The sequence below is a fragment of the Mustela lutreola genome, chromosome 4, assembly GCF_030435805.1.
Source record: "Mustela lutreola isolate mMusLut2 chromosome 4, mMusLut2.pri, whole genome shotgun sequence".
In the NCBI taxonomy this organism is placed as follows: Eukaryota; Metazoa; Chordata; class Mammalia; order Carnivora; family Mustelidae; genus Mustela; species Mustela lutreola.
Window position 1 is genome coordinate 126,619,350 of NC_081293.1, and position 16,477 is coordinate 126,635,826.

General features: G+C 36.5%; 2 protein-coding genes across 4 annotated transcripts in view; both read right to left on the minus strand.

Moving 5' to 3' along the window:
* Positions 1–992: 992 nt before the first annotated feature.
* On the minus strand, positions 993–3,846 carry LOC131829335 (AP-1 complex-associated regulatory protein-like). Its single transcript, XM_059171027.1, has one exon. The coding sequence runs from the start codon at positions 3,486–3,488 to the stop codon at positions 2,583–2,585; it is 906 nt and encodes a 301-aa protein (XP_059027010.1). The 5' UTR covers positions 3,489–3,846; the 3' UTR covers positions 993–2,582.
* A 237-nt stretch (positions 3,847–4,083) lies between these two features.
* SLC25A40 (solute carrier family 25 member 40) overlaps positions 4,084–16,477 on the minus strand; it is a 55,025-nt gene continuing 42,631 nt past the window's right edge. For all 3 annotated transcript variants that reach the window (XM_059171026.1, XM_059171023.1, XM_059171024.1), the window contains 4 exons: positions 15,644–15,753; positions 10,816–10,897; positions 6,137–6,211; positions 4,084–5,752 (listed from right to left, as the gene is read on the minus strand). In XM_059171026.1, coding sequence (XP_059027009.1) covers positions 5,640–5,752; positions 6,137–6,211; positions 10,816–10,897; positions 15,644–15,753 — 380 coding nt within the window. In that variant the 3' untranslated portion in view covers positions 4,084–5,639. The remainder of the gene's footprint in view (positions 5,753–6,136; positions 6,212–10,815; positions 10,898–15,643; positions 15,754–16,477) is intronic.

The window sequence follows — 16,477 nt, forward strand, 5'->3', positions numbered from 1 at the left end:
ACTACATAAAATTCAGCCTTACTACAGGTGACACATTCTGGTGTGTGCTGTGCTCAACTGTGCTACCTTCTTTTCTTTTCAGTTAAAATAACTGCTGGTCTTGGGGGAGGGGGGAACAAGAACAACCACTCTATAATTATTAGACCTGTACCAAAAATACTTGCTTGGCTTCCAGTTGCCTTCCTGTTTTTCCTTCCCGGGACTGAATTCCATTGCCTGATTGAGACTCCCACTGCCAGGTGCCAGGTACGTTTAATTGTCTTAATCTTAAAAGCATTTCCTGACATTCCTTCTCTGCCCCCAAGCTCAGTGGAGAATCCTCTGTGTCCTCATCATCCCCATCACTCCCTTTGCAGCCCTCTGTCAATCAGTAGCTCTGCCTCTATTTGTGGCCTGTATCTGAAGCACTTCTACTCTCATGTGCTTCTTAAACTGCCAACCATGTAAAAAATCTGAGGAAATGTTAAATGATAGGTTAAAATTTATTTTAAAAGTTCATTTTGGAAAAAAATTAAAACCTGAAACACGAAACTTTCCCATATCCCTGGAATTCATGCTCCAGAAAGGGAAGAATTTAAAGGAGTCATGTAGTTAAATAAGCAAAGCGAATAGTTTCCTAGAAATAAAAATTTATTTTAACTTCATATCTATTCTTTCAAAAGTCAAATGTGTGTTGTATGGAAGGTGGCAAACATGTAATACTTGAACTTCTTTTTAAAAAATGTACACACACCTAAGAAAGTAAATGTATTTGTTAGAAAACTTCACATAGATTGAAACTATTTGCTTTCAGAAACATTACCAAGCACTTGACCTCTTGTCAAGTGCTTTTCAGTGGCTATTTTTTTGTTAAAATTAAAATTAAATTCAATTAATTAAAATTAAAGTATTAATGCTTCTTTACCACTTAAGTATAAAGAAAGCTTCAATTCACCCTTTTTTTTTTTTTAATTTTAAATGTAAAAATGTGTTTATTCACAATCCTTGAGAAGTTACCATTCCTTCAAAAAATTTTTTATGAACAAAATGCCAAGAAAAATTACAATAGTAGCTTATGCCAAACCAAAAATATACATCTGATGTATACAAACTTTAAAAAGCATAACACAGGCAATGTGAATATAGATTACCTTTAAAATATTTCCAGTGACAAAGCTACAACTTAAATTATGTTAAGATAGTCATAAATAATAGCATTACCTAATATATATACATATTTAAAGCATCAAATTTATTTCTATGAGATAAAAAGAAGATGAAACTATAGATGTCATTGCCTAGCAGTTCAAATATTGAAAGGGCCACATGATTTTTTTTTTTTTAAGTACAGCAAGAACTTTAAGTTACTATTTATATCTGGACCTTCCTATATTTTTGAGAACATGCACTGTCATCGCTGCAAGAAAAAAAGAAAAACAAAAACACCAAGGAAAAATCAGAAAAGAGTTTGCTTACTAAAATCATATTCAATCCTCAGCAAAATTAAGACAAGCAATTAGGGAGTGCTTTATAGCCTTGGCCTTTCAAAGTGAGACACACGCTTTAGGGAAAAGAAGAGTTCACTGTATATCACAAATGCAGTTATTTATACTGATATGCTTAGTTCCATCCCATTAAAGTACCTTGTATTACAAGGCAAAGGAAAGCTTAATAAAATCAATGAATCCTTTCACTCCAGAAAGGATTTTATTTCGAAATACCCGTATTGCCTTTTTAGGTTTTCCTTTCTTATAAATCATGCACAGAGAATATGTTCTGTGTAAAATCTTTCTAAGACCATTCATTGGAAATATAGAATTTAAAAAAATGACACCTCGAAATTTAATATATCAATTAACTTAAAGTCAATATTTATTTATAGTGGCAGCATGTAAAAGGAAGTGAAGACCTAAATATATGTATTTTCTTAAATATTACTTTTGAATACTAACTTCAAGTGTCTGAACTCTGAAAGCCTATTTGAACATCTCATATCCTTTGTTCAGGCTGAATCAACATTATTATACTACGAAATGCAGTTAAGTGTAGAAAAAAACTGGTGTTTCAGCATTTCTTTAGGGTCATCAACTTAATTGTGCTTACTATTAGATAATAAAATTTAAATAAGTCACAGGAATAAATAATGATGGAAAAGGGAACACTTATAAATCTGTTCTGGCAGTCCCTCCTCATGCTCCCTTCACATCTGCTGAGAATTAACACAAAGTGTCTTAATATTTTCATAGTTAACTACTGAAATAGGCTTAAGAAAGCATTCAAAGTAAAACTAATAAAACTATTTTAAAAAGTGAAAATCTACAAATAGTAAACACGAATGCTATAAAGAAGAGTTAAAATAAATTTAACTGATAACATGACAGAACCATCATACTGTTTTTGAAAAGCAGAAGGCAGATGATGAAATTGCACTTAATTCTGAAGCAACTCAGATATAGCCTATCATTCCTATTCCTTTGTAATAAGCATTTACAACATGTTTTCTTATCTCCCTCTTACAAAAAGGCTCAGCACAACCACTGATACATTCTAGTTGGTTTTTAACATTTGGTCACAACTGATAAACAGGGTCACACAATTTTACCCTATCGTTTCTGTTGATCTGCATCAGACTGCTTTATGCCAGAATCAGACAGTTCTAATACAGGATTTACAAATCCAGAATACTCGGAATTGCCATTATCATCCATTTCAGCACTAACAAAGTCATTCTCCCACTCCAGGCCATTGGAATCATCAGAGGCTGATGTAGGATTACTTCCAGTCTTCTTGCTGCTATACTTAAGTGCTGCTCGGAGAATGTCTTCCTCTGTTCTGGAACGTTCTCTCATAGGAAGCATGCGATTCATTCCTTCTTCATCTTCCCACTCTAGATCGAGGGATGTGCTATCATCATTTCCACTTGATTTAGTTTTGGTCATTAAATCACAACTGCTTTCTGTATTTGGTGTCAGAACTGTGGCATCTGATGAGAGTCTACTACTTCGAAAAACTTCATACTGTGACTTTATATTTCTCAAACAAGATTCAAAGTCATCTTCTGGTCCTGAACTCTGATATTCTCCATTGTTTGAAGGATGGTATCGCTGCACAACTCTCTGCCTTTCTTGCTCCAAGAGCTTTCGCTGCTTTGCTGCCCTGGCTGCTTCACGCTGTGCAGCGTATAAAGCTTTTTCTTCTAGTCTTAACTTCTCTTCTTGTAAGGCTAACTCTTTTTGAATTTTCATATCAAGATCTTTCTGTTTTTCAGCAATAGAATCATAATGCCTCTCTCTTAGGTTGACAATTTCTTCCTCAGTAAGAGGCCTATGACTGCTTCCTGGGCTTTCCCCTTCATCACTTTCTACTAGATTCTCAAACTCTATAGTTAAGTGCTCACCTCTTGAGCATGTTCTAAAATACTTGGATCCTCCACCGCCTCCTACACGTTGCAGCCGCCCCGCTTCCTTGCGCAGGAGCCCGAAGCACTGCGTCCAGCAGCAGTTCCCCATCGCATGCCGCCCAGGCGCCGCTTCTCCTCCTCCTCCCTCTCAAAGCCCACACTCAGGCCCGGCAGCCGCATCTGCGCGGCACGAGCCGAATGAGGCTTCGGGGACCAAGGGCGGGCCAGCTGGAGCGCGACTGCGTGAGGGGCTGAGGTGACAGGAGGGACCGGCGCTCGGAACAAAGGCAGCGGTTACTCCACGGGCCACCGAGTCGCTGCCGCTTGAGGGAGGAGTGTGAGGCTGCGGGATTTGGACTCCCTCGCCGTCCTCATGGCCCCTTGCTCGCCTCGGGACCCCAATCTAGCTAAAGTGACCGCCTCCAGCCCCTGAGAGAAGCCAGTCCGCGCGCGTCGCGCGCCCAGACCCCCCAATTCACCCTTTTTATCCAGATACATGGCTGTAATATGTACTAGAAAAGCTACTGGGGAATTAAATTTATTTTAGGTATAAATGGGAAGAATTTTCTATAAGTATAGTCTGTTTTGGGGGAGGGAGGGAATTTCTCTACTGGTATTTATATTAAGCTGAAATACATGACTGCTTCTTAATAATTATAAATTTAAATTTTTCTACCAGTTACCAAAAAGAAACATAACAGGACAAAAGTAAATTTAAATTTAATACCGTTAAGCAGCAGTGTTCAAGATAAACTTTCCTACATAAAGTACATCATGAACATAATTTTATTTGAAAATATTCAGCTTGAAACACAGTGATAATTTTAAGAAAGCATAAAATATTTTAATGAAAATATAAGTTAATGTCAAACATTTATGATTTTATAGATATGAATGTTGCAAAACTTAAGGTAAATCAACACAGGATAAAGTAAACAGAAGATTACATACAAACCCTATATATTTTATTTCTGATGAAACATACAAACTCTTTTCTACTACAATATAAAGTACATAATTCCTCTACCAACACTAGAGATCTGTCACCTGACTATACTCTTCTATTTTAGGGGAAAAAAAAATACTTCACATTTCAAGGCATATAAAGTGCTTTTTCTTATGGGATATAGATCCTGAGAAAATTTTTTTAAAAATTATTTTTGTCCTGCCATGGTAGCTTTGTTTCATTCCTACAGCCACAAGCTACATTACTGAGGCATTATCCTGTATTGACTAAAAGCTATTTCTTCAGGGAAATGGCTGCCTCTTTAGTCTCTTGATGTAGCATACTAACTAACATGAGATGTGTAAAATCAAGAGACATTTTGGAAGTATTTTGTGGCTTATATGTATTCATCTCAGTGTTGTTAGAAGAAGATAATACAAGTGACCTCAAGAGCTCCACAAACAGTGATACCTGAATTCCAAGATGGCTGAAACCCGAGGCCCTTCCCTGGCTGAAACATTATTTTTACCATGCTAAATACAATGTGGTTTTTTCCCACTGTACACCCAAGATTCACTGTGCCAAACATTTAAGACAATCAGTAAAGACTCCTTCTCTCTTGCAGAAACAGTAGATAATACAGAATTTTTAGTCATCAAAAATATTTTTATCACATAAACAGTTACATTCTGGTTCATAAAGATAAAATAGCCATTACCTTTGGGTGAAGAAATCCTAATATGGGTGAAGCCTTAAAATGGCAATGAGAGGTATAAAACAAAAACAAAAACAAAACTTGAATTAAAGTATCTAATAGGTAATTAGGTAAACGTGAATAACATTATTTAAAGACTGCCATCTATTATGTACTTTGTTGGAATACTTAAGTATCTGTGCATGATTTAAGTGTGTATGAAGGAAGGGCATTTTTCTTCTAGACTCTGCACATCATTCAGCACACAATTCAAACTGTTTTAATCTATGTGACACATTCCCATTGACATTATACCGAAATCCAGAATATCAAACTCTCAGAGATTTTCACTTTCAGTGCTAAGGAGTAATTTTTCTCTTCTTTACAGGAACACTTTATGATAGTGATTTCTAAAATACCTTTTTCAAAATCTCAAAAATCAGCATAACAAAATTTATTTTAAAATTAGGGTTATGATTCAGAGGCAAAGTAGAAATTACTACTCATTTAAATTATAAGAAATATATAAAATCATTTTGAGATAATGGTGAAAGTTCTTGCCTAAGAGTCTCTATCTTATTACTTGGCTTTGGTTGTTATTTCCAGTTGAAACAGCATCACTAGCATTGCTGTCTTCGAGCATTTTGCTTCTGGAAAAAAGTCTTCCCAAATTCATAGGTACTGATCATAATGGCACAAGCAGGAGCAATTTTAATTAAACGGGGAATGAGGCCTGAAAAGAGAATAGAAAGAAATCAGTACAAATTTTACTTTATTTTTTTGAAAAATTTAAATTTTTAGAACGATTTTATTCATTTGACAGGGCAAGAGTGCACAAGCAGGGGAAGGGACAGAGGGAGAAGCAGACTCCCTGCTGAGCAGGGAGCCTGGCATGGGACTCTATCCGGGGACCTTGGGATCATGACCTGAGCTGAAGGCAGATGCTTAACTGACTAGGCCACCCAAATGCCCCTAATATGTTCGCTTTAACAGCATCAGTGTGGTTTCCTAAATAGGGAATGTTTTCAATAATTTCTTGCTTAAGGTTAATTTAGGAAGATGACAGATGTCAAAGTTATAATTTTATTCAACAATTTGGTAAAGCAAGTATTTTTACCTGTAAATAATCCTGCAAATCCATTCTTAGCAACAATATTCTTCATGATAGTCCAGGTTGACATAGGCAAAGAAACTAAATGTTAAAATAAAGAAATGATACATTATAGATTACCATTTAATAAATTCTAATACACAAATACACATAAAAATGTTTACAGCCTTTGGTGTGTATAATCATTATAAATAGAACAAATCTGTTTACCTCAATTTTATCCCAAACTTTAACAGTTGGAATCCTTAAAAAGAAAAATTAGAAAAAGGTGATAACTTTAAGGTATATAGGACTAGATATAATCGAGGAGGAATATACAGATGGATTCTATGATTAAGTTTCTTAAGCTTGGTAGTGGGTCATATCCTTTACATGTATTTCCCTGCCTTAATAATGAAAAATTTAGAAGATGTGTAGAAATCTTCATGGGGTTCCCAAAGCCAACAAGCCCTGATAACCATTTTTCATTACATTCTTATTGTATACATTTTAAAAAGTGGTTTTTTCCCTAAGAAGTTCTGAAAAGAATAGCTTGTTCTCCCTAGGGAGGTCTGTCTGCCTTTATTAAAACCTTTCTGAATAGATGTACCAGTCTTTTTTTTTTTTTTTTTAAAGATTATTTATTTGACAGAGGGCACAAGCAGGGGGAGCGGCAGGGAGAGGGAGCAGCAGACTCCCCTCTGAGCAGGGAGCCCGATGCAGGACTCAATCCCAGGATCCTGGGATCATGACCTGAGCCTAGGGCAGACATGTAACTGACTGAGCCACCCAGGTGCCCCTAGATGTATCAGTCTTGATATAAATTACATTAGTTTTGTCTCTTCCAAAGGGTAGATTAAGCCTTTTTTAAAATCAAAATTTTGTATTTTTATAAATAAAAATTTATTTATTATCATTTTATTTTTATAAATAAATATTTTTATAAATAAAATGATTACAAAATAGTATTTCAAACTCTACAGTCACTAGAAGTACAGTTATAAAAAATGCACACACTTCACTTGGCATCTGCAACAGTTAATTAACAGTAACGTCTCTTATTTGCAACCATTTAAAAATGTGAAAGTAAAAAACTTTTTTTAAAGATGTCACTGAGATTTAAACATAAAGCTACTTAGGAGCTATTCATGCATGAAGTTTACTTATCTTCATTTTACACAATGATTCTCAGCAGCTGGCTTAATTAGCCCACAGATTACTAGATGCAGTAGGTAAAAAAAAAAATCTGCTAAGAAGCAGGCACACTACCGAATGAATACTGTTGACAGCTGACACACCGAGGCTGTCAAAGTCTTGTTTGATATCAGCTGGATGAGGGGCAAAGTCTTGGTTTGACATCAGCTGGATGAGGGGCAAACACTGGTATGGCATCCTCACTAGCTGCTTGGAGCTGCATTCTAAGACTACGATAGTCAATGTGAACGTGGATGACAACAACTCTGAGTCATTCAGAAGGATTAAAGCATGTATTATTAAGCATGCCCAGGGGGGAAAAAGGAGAAGGCTAGAGAAAGAGAGCTTTCAAAAATGGCTTTTTAGAATTTTACCACTTAGTGGAATGGGCTCATTATTTCAAATCTCATTTAGAGAAATATCAGATTCTCTGTGAAGATAAATGGGGCTTTGAGTTTATTTAGGAAGCCATATTATGATAATATAAATACTACAAATATAAAGATAGCAACTATAGCAATCTGACAGGAAGGATACATTTTTGAAACCAAGAACAAAGTATTTATGAAAAAATATAACTTTCTAAGTCAATGACCAAAATTTTATATTACAAGTCAGCAACTTCATGTTTAAATTATTCCAATTAAATTCTGGAAACACCTAGTGAAAGAAAGGAAGCCAAGTAGCCAGGTATTTCTGATCTTGAAGGATTCATGCCCCAAAGTGGTCCCTATTTAAACAGCAGCATGCACTTAATGCAGAAGAGAATGGATGGAAAGCGTTGTAACTGAAGGTAAGCTTCATTCACACTCTAATGGAATCTCTGAAGTATCCTGCCAAGTCCCAACCCTCTAGAGTTATTGCTAGAAACACTCATTTATTGACCATCCACATTTATCAAATCTTAGCAACTATACAGCAAATCTATTCCTTCTCAGTGTCCTCCTTCCTCTCTCCTGAGAGGTAACTACTCTCTTGTGTTTCTTTTTTCCTTTACCTTTCTCATGCTTGTGTTTAAACTTTCACTACATCTGAACACATCCATAAATAACATATACTCTTGCTTTTCATGCTCTTAAACTTTGTATAAATGCTAGCACACTGTACATTTGTAATGTGCTTTTTAGGATTATCTATATTGCCAAGAGCAGGTGTATCTGATTGATTTTAATTGCTTTGTGTGATTGCATTACATGGGTTATCAGAGTTGACCTGCTGCCTGGCCAGGGCCCATTTCAGCGCTTTCTAACTTTTGAGATTAAGAATCCTTAAGTGAGTATCCTTGTACAGGTGAGACGTTTTTCTAGGGCACATACCGAAGGTGAAACTGCTTGTTCAAAGAGCCTTTTTGAGATTGCCAGATTATTTTCCAAACTTGCCACCTGCTGGGCAGAAGTGTTCCCACGGCTCCATGTTCTCCCCCAAAACCTGGCACAGATAAAATGTCCTCTTGCTGCCCTTCTGGTTGGCAATGTCCTCATGACTACTAAGACTGAGCTTTTCTTTACAAGTCTGTCACATATAACCATTTTTTAAAGGTTTTAAAGTTTCTGTTGAATTATTTTAAAATACTGAATATGCTCACAGAAAAAGAAGTTTAACTGGAACTGTCAAAAACCGGTGGATATGAGCCAGGTTTCAAAAGCTGAAAGGTGACATTAAATTTTTTTAAATTGTAAATGATGGACTCATCAGAAAAAGTTACCTCTATTATGAAATGTGGGACTCACTACAACCCACTATGCTTCTTTTCCATTATATTATGAGGTGTTTGAGGGCCTAGAGACAGCCTCACTTGTCTGTAGAGACCAGCATGGTGCACTCGAATCAGGAGTCAGCTAATGGATGGGAGACACAGTCGCAGTGTGCTTCTACAGAGATAACATTCTTACAAGGAACTCAGCATCATTCTCTATGGAACACTTACTCTTCTTTTTGCTTAGAGATAATGGATTTGGTGTAGCTGAGCTAGAGTGGAGAAAGCCACTTCTAAAGGGAGCTGATTTACCTCTTCTGTGGGGATAAATAATATAAAAATGAGAAAAAATATGGGCTGTTTATCACTCACATCAGAAGAAGCATGTCTTGCTAAATATGACTGGTTCGTAGCTGAAGCAGAGTAACCAGTAAAAATGACCAAGAATAATCATATAAAATTAAGGCCTAAGGCTTAAAGATTTCTCCTTTGGGCTTTATTGGAGAAACACTAGAAAAAAAAAACAGTGATAGAGAGTTGAGTCTTGTGAAAGAAGATGCTTCCCTGATGCCCATCTCAAGGAGGATGTACAGTCATTATCATGTAGAGAACACGTGCAGAATATAAAAGTTCGAGCCCCACCGTAGATCTATTGAGTGAGAGTCCACTGGGGGTGGTGCTCAGCTTCAGCTGTCATTAAAAAGCACCCCAGGTGACTCCGAAGATTACTGACCCAAGTAAGTGGCTCTCAAACCTTAGTGAGCATCAGAATCTAACCGTAGAGTTTCCTGTCTTCTCCCTCACTAACATCATGACCCATGGCTCATGGCCATAGTCATGAATCACACCACAGAGAATATTCCTACTACATTAAATACTTCATGTAGAAGAGTAAACAGGAATTCTGATGATTTGGAAGGGAGAATAAAACAATAATTTTGAACCATCCATGGAAAACAGATAGGACTTAGGCAGCTAGCAGGCTCCCACTCAAAACGGAAGTTGAAGAACACTGATAATAAACTTTGTTGACTTCCCCAGGTTTTAATTAGCTCTATTATGAGAACTCTATTATGAGGACTTCAGAAAATCAAGACAAAGTAGTCACTAATATGAGACTCAGTTGTCTGTAAAGTGTTTCTTTCAACAATTACAAATACCTATTTTACTTGTATGCAGAATATTCTGGTGAGTTAGAACAATTTATTAACATTAGAATAGATTAATCGATCACAGGATTCATATGACACCATTTTGTAATAGATAATTTCCAATTGGTTTGCCATACTTTTCTATAGATAATAATGACAGAAGGACTCTAGTAGAAGCAACTAAGAGTACACTTATTTTAGAAGAAGTTACAGGTTATAAAGAGGTAAAAATAGGAGGAAAAAAATGTATTAAAAGGAAGGGAAGCTCAAAAACATTAAGAAAAAGAATGAAATGTATACACATTGTAATGAAACAAAACACACCAAGAGAAAAAGTGTTCCCACTAAATTCCTATCCTTCACCCTAATTTGTCTAGATTTATTTGAAATAATAGTTATATAGTATGTCATCTTCTTTTTAGCAGGCATGAGACTTAACTGATGGCAGGCAAAATATATAGATTTTTAAATTTCTTAAGTTTTGGAGGTGGTTGAGAGTATTTTTTTTCCTCCGGGCATTCCATTCTAATAGTATATTAGTTTCGGTCAAAGCAGCAGAGGGAAAAAAAAATTCTTATTTTTCTTATTTAAACAGTCCCAGCTGGAAAGAAAAATAAAAACAATCATGGCATCTTGAGATAATGTTTTAAATTAATTAAACTTACTTTTATGACTTTCATATTTCCAAAGTTGAGTCTGCTTTTGTGTTTTTACCACATCAAATGGCAAAGTTGCGACAGCTGCAAACTATCAAAAAGTAAAATTAATTTAAATCTACCTTTAAATTTTTTCTTAATATTTTTATATTCTAAGTAGCACATTACTGAAGGACAAATACTGGGATCATAACTAAACTGAACTTAAGATGAAGTCAGATACATTCAAAGAGTAGTTTTTATTAAAGAAAACAGATAACATGTCCTATGTATTTCTCCCACAATTTAGACATAAATAGTCTCAAAAAAGTTCCCCTACTTTCCTGAAGTCACACAACTACTAGTGGAAGAGTCAGAATTACAACCAGACAGACCACTCAGACTCCAAAACCAGACTTCACAATTTCTGATGCTCCTGCAAGTCCTATGATTCCTTTACTACACATGAAGGTATAATACATATTTTAAAGCAGAATTTCTGAATTATGTAGTAAGCATATAAAAATTTTCAAATGTCAAAAATGGAATTAAAAAATTAAATTTACACGAACAAATCCTTTAATTTTTTTTTTTTTAATCTATTTGAGAGAGAGAGAGAGAGAAAAACAAAGTATGAGCACAAGGAGGAGGAGCAAAGGGAGGAGATGCAGGCTTCCCACTGAGCAGAGAGCCTGATGTGGGGCTGGATCCCATGACCCTGAGATCATGACCTGAGCTGAAGCTGATGCTTAACCAACTGAGCCACCCAGGTGCCATATTTATGGGTTTCACCATATTTATCAAATACAGTTACAACTGTTTACAAATCACACTTTAAAAAAACATCTCAAAATAGGGATGCCTGGCTGGTTCAGTTGATTAAGCCACTGCCTTCAGCTCAGGTCATGATCCTGGAGTTTGGGGATCGAGTCCTCATCAGGCTCCCAGCTCTTTGAGGAGTCTGCTTCTCACTTCTCATCCTCTCTCCCCCTCTCTCAAATAAATAACTAAAATCTTTTTTTTTTCATTTATTTATTTTCAGCATAACAGTATCATTATTTTTTCACCATACTCAGTGCTCCATGCAATACGTGCCCTGTATAATACCCACCACCTGGTACCCCGACCTCCCACCCCCCGCCACTTCAAACCCCTCAGATTGTTTTTCAGAGTCCAGAGTCTCTCATGATTCACCTCCCCTTCCAATTTCCCCCAACTCCCTTCTCTCTAACTCCCCATGTCCTCCATGTTATTTGTTATGCTCCACAAATAAGTGAAACCATATGATAATTGACTCTCTCTGCTTGACGTATTTCACTCAGCATAATCTCTTCCAGTCCCGTCCATGTTGCTACAAAAGTTGGGTATTCGTCCTTTCTGATGGAGGCATAATACTCCATAGTGTATATGGACCACATCTTCCTTATCCATTCGTCCGTTGAAGGGCATCTTGGTTCTTTCCACAGTTTGGCGACGGTGGCCATTGCTGCTATAAACATTGGGGTACAGATGGCCCTTCTTTTCACTACGTCTGTATCTTTGGGGTAAATACCCAGGAGTGCAATGGCAGGGTCATAGGAAAGTTCTATATTTATAAATAACTAAAATCTTAAAAAAAAAAAAATCTCAAAATCAATCTGTTTATTTTCATAATGACTTAATTAAGCAAAGAAGGTTTTTTGAAAGAATAGTTAAATTCCCTTAAGAATGTCTTGTAGGACGCCTGGGTGGCTCAGTGGGTTAAGCCGCTGCCTTTGGCTCAGGTCATGATCTCAGGGTCCTGGGATCGAGTCCCACATCGGGCTCTCTGCTCAGCAGGGAGCCTGCTTCCTCCTCTCTCTCTGCCTACGTGTGATCTCTCTCTCTGTCAAATAAATAAATAAAATCTTTAAAAAAAAAAAAATGTCTTGTAAGGGGGCGCCTGGGTGGCTCAGTTGGTTAAGCGACTGCCTTCAGCTCGGGTTATGATCCTGGAGTCTCAGGATCAAGTCCCGCATCAGGCTCCCAGCTCCATGGGGAGTCTGCATCTCCCTCTGACCTTCTCCTTGCTCATGTTGTCTCTCACTGTCTCTCTCTCAAACAAATAAATAAAATCTTAAAAAAAAAAAAAAGGATGTCTTGTAAGAAAGACCATTACCATATGATCTTCCTGATATGAGGAAGTTGAGAGGCAACATGGGGGGTTTGGGGGGGAGGAAAAGAATAAATGAAACAAGATGGGATCAGGAGGTAGACAAACCATAAGACACTCTTAATCTCACAAAACAAACTGAGGGTTGCTGGGGGAAGGTGGGTAGGGACAGTGTGGTTGGATTATGGACACTGGGGAAGGAATGTGCTATGGTGAGTGCTGTGAAGTGTGTAAACCTGGTGATTCATTGACCTGTATATCCCTGGGGCTAATAGGCTAATAATGCAATATATGTTACCAAAAAAAATGTCTCCATATTAGGGGCACCTGGGTGGCTCAGTTGGTTAAGTGTCTACATTTAGCTCAGGTCATGATCCCAGGGTCCTAGATAGAGTCCTGCATCAGGTTCCTGTCTCAGCAGGGAGTCTGTTTCTTCCTCTCTCTGTGGTTCTACCCCTGCTTGTGTACTCTGACAAATAAAATCTTTAAAAAGAAAAAAAGAAAAGAATGTCTATAATATCTGACTTAACAGCCATGCAAAGTAAAAACTTCTACTTCCCTGTTCACATTTGACAATACACTCCTAAAATGCTCCCTGAAATCACTTACACTGTATTTCACCCCAACAATGCTGTTTTAAGCTTCTGAACTGAAATGAGTTTCAAAGATCTCAGATAAGGGAAAATAAATTACTATTTCTTTCTCTCCACAATCTAGCACATAGTAGCAAAAGGTAGTGACAAATGTTATATAAGCCTTTGACACTTTCAAAAATGATGTGGCTTAGGCTGTTCTGTTTTGTGACAGAAACCCTGAACATCACACTGATGTGCTTCTTCTGTTGCAGGGACAAGCTGTTATTTGAAAACGGTAAAAAGGCAGTGATACTTTCTAGATCATTAAAAACTTTTTAAATTTAATTTTCTATGTTTAAGGAGAAATAGTGAAATAGAGAATTTTCTTTCCTATTACCGGAAAGCTGGGGCAACATCCTGAAGCCGTTATTCAACTTTTTAAAAAACTGTATTTATTTGAGAGAGAGCAAGAAGGCAGAGAGAGGGAAAAACAGACTGCTTGCTGGGCAGGGAGCTGGATATGGGACTCAATCCCAGGACTCTGGGATTATGACTTGAGCCGAAGGCAGACGCTTCACTGACTGGGCCACCCAGGCATCTCACATTATTCAACTTTTAAAAAAAGACTTAAACACTTACTTATAAGTACAAAATTAGTTTTGTAACTCAATTGTTATGAGTTTCTATATATAAGTAGTATTTTTTTTTTAATTCATGCTGGATTGAGATACAAATGCAATACAGTTAAGTTACATTTAATCACCTCAAAAATAAGAAGGATAAAAAACATTTTGCTGGTGTTTAATTACTTAAATTACCCAGAAAGTCACTGCTCTTTTGTCTCCATAGGCTTATAAACCACAAGGTTAATCTCAGAGACCCCAGGCGTGGTAGCACTCAGTCTAAGTTCTGAGCTCAATCACAGTGGCTTCCTTAGCCCAGGGTTTCTGGTACAATTATTCCAGTATTTTCCTGCAGGTTTCTATCCCTTCACTATGTTCCTTCACTCTTGTTTTCATTTGGTTCTAGGAGGTCAGAGTCTCACTCTAGGTCATCACAAATTAATTTCGTAAGTTTGTGGAGATAAGAAAACTCTGTGGTCAAGATCATGATGATGTGGATCTGCATAAAAGACCTCTACACACAGCTGTGCATTATGTGGAGTGGGTACAGTGAACTCTCTACTACCTAAAAATAGTCATTTGAGATTCCTCCCTTCTGACTCTAATTTCTGTTAAGATTCTTTTAAGAAATACTTAGCCAGGGATGCCTGGGTGGCTCAGTTGGTTAAGCAGCTGCCTTCGGCTCAGGTCATGATCCCAGCATCCTGGGATCGAGTGCCACATCGGGCTCCTTGCTTGGCAGGGAGCCTGCTTCTCCCTCTGCCTCTGTCTGCCTGTGCTTGCTCTCTCCCCCACTCTCTCTCTGATCAATAAATAAAATCTTTAAAAAAAAAAAAAAAGAAAAAAAGAAATACTTAGCCAAAATGTTCCCAAAGAAACAGGAATTAGCAGCAGGAGATGAAATTACTTCCACTCAGTCTGATTATACATATGAAATGACACTCCATGAAATATTACCTAACCAGATCTACTGGTATTAATTTAATGAAAAAAGAGACAAATATTTGGTAAATAATAAAGACTAATTAAAATATTATAACTATAATGATCTAACAAATCAAAAAATTTTCAGATAAAATGTAATAATTTATTTGTAATATAATAAAAACATAGAAACAAAGTGCATTTTAAAATATCTAGTGGCCAGGGGTGCCTGGGTGGCTTAGTCAGTGGAGCATCTGCCTTTGGCTCAGGTCATGATTACAGGGTCCTGGGATCAAGCCCCGCATTGGGCTCCCTGCTCAGCAGAGAGTCTGCTTCTCCCTTTTCCCCTCCCCCAACTCATGCTTGCTCTCTTTCTCCCACTCTCAAATAAATAAAATCTTTAAAAAATAGAATAAAATAAAATATTTAGTGGCTAATAAATTATTTCCTCTAAACAGGATAGTCAATACTTAGAAAATTTTCAAAGCACTGCAGCCAAAATGTGATATCTCAATAGATATGAAATGCTATTAATCTTTCATTCTGTTTTTATAAGACAATTATCATTATTCTGGAATATTAACAAGAAAAGAATATCAACTTACAGAACCAGACAATGCCCCTGAAGTAAAGTTGATCATAAATGTTGGTTCATATAAACCAGATTTTGCACAGAACCACTTCTTTAAAACTTCATAGTTATACCAGTACATTGCTATAAAAACAGAAAATGAAATGACACATAATTTAAAAGTGAAATGTGGACTTTAAATATACATGGTTAAATAGTAAAGGAAAAGGGAAAGTCTAACCCTGACACACCCTACTTTCTGCTTGGACACACATACTAGGTGAGATTGAAAAAAAGAAAACAAAAGGGAAACAAGTTTTCAGAAATACTCTAGCAGTCTTATAAACAAAAAACCCCTCTATACAACAGTAAAGTAGTACTTTAATTCCAAAACCTGACAAGGACAGTAGGAGAAAGGACAACTACAGTTCAATCTCATTCATTAACACAGGCATAAAAATTCTTAAAAAAAAAAAAAAAAAAAAAAAGGGAACCAAACCCAGAAGTATTTCATAGAAGATCGTATACTATGACTACATTGGGTTATCAAAAGAGGAATGCAAAGGTAGTAAATGTAACAAACCCTTTAAATGAATTATTGGATCATCTAAAACTGATGGGAAAATATTCATAAAATTCAACCCATTTTCACTTTTAAAGCAATGCAATTTCTTGGAAACCTTGGGATAAAAGGAAAATTCTTTAACTAGAAAAAGAATATACATGAAGAACACTTAACAAAAGTAATTGATGGTGAAACAACAGAATTATTTCCTTTAGAATGAGAAAAATGATAGGGATGCAACATCATTGCTATTATTCAAAACTGTCATAGGAAGCATAGTTTGAAAAAAAAATGCTCTGTTGA

Coding starts and splice junctions, on each gene's coding strand:
- LOC131829335 (XM_059171027.1), bottom strand. CDS start 3,488: ATGGGGAACTGCTGCTGGACGCAGTGCTTCGGGCTCCTGCGCAAGGAA.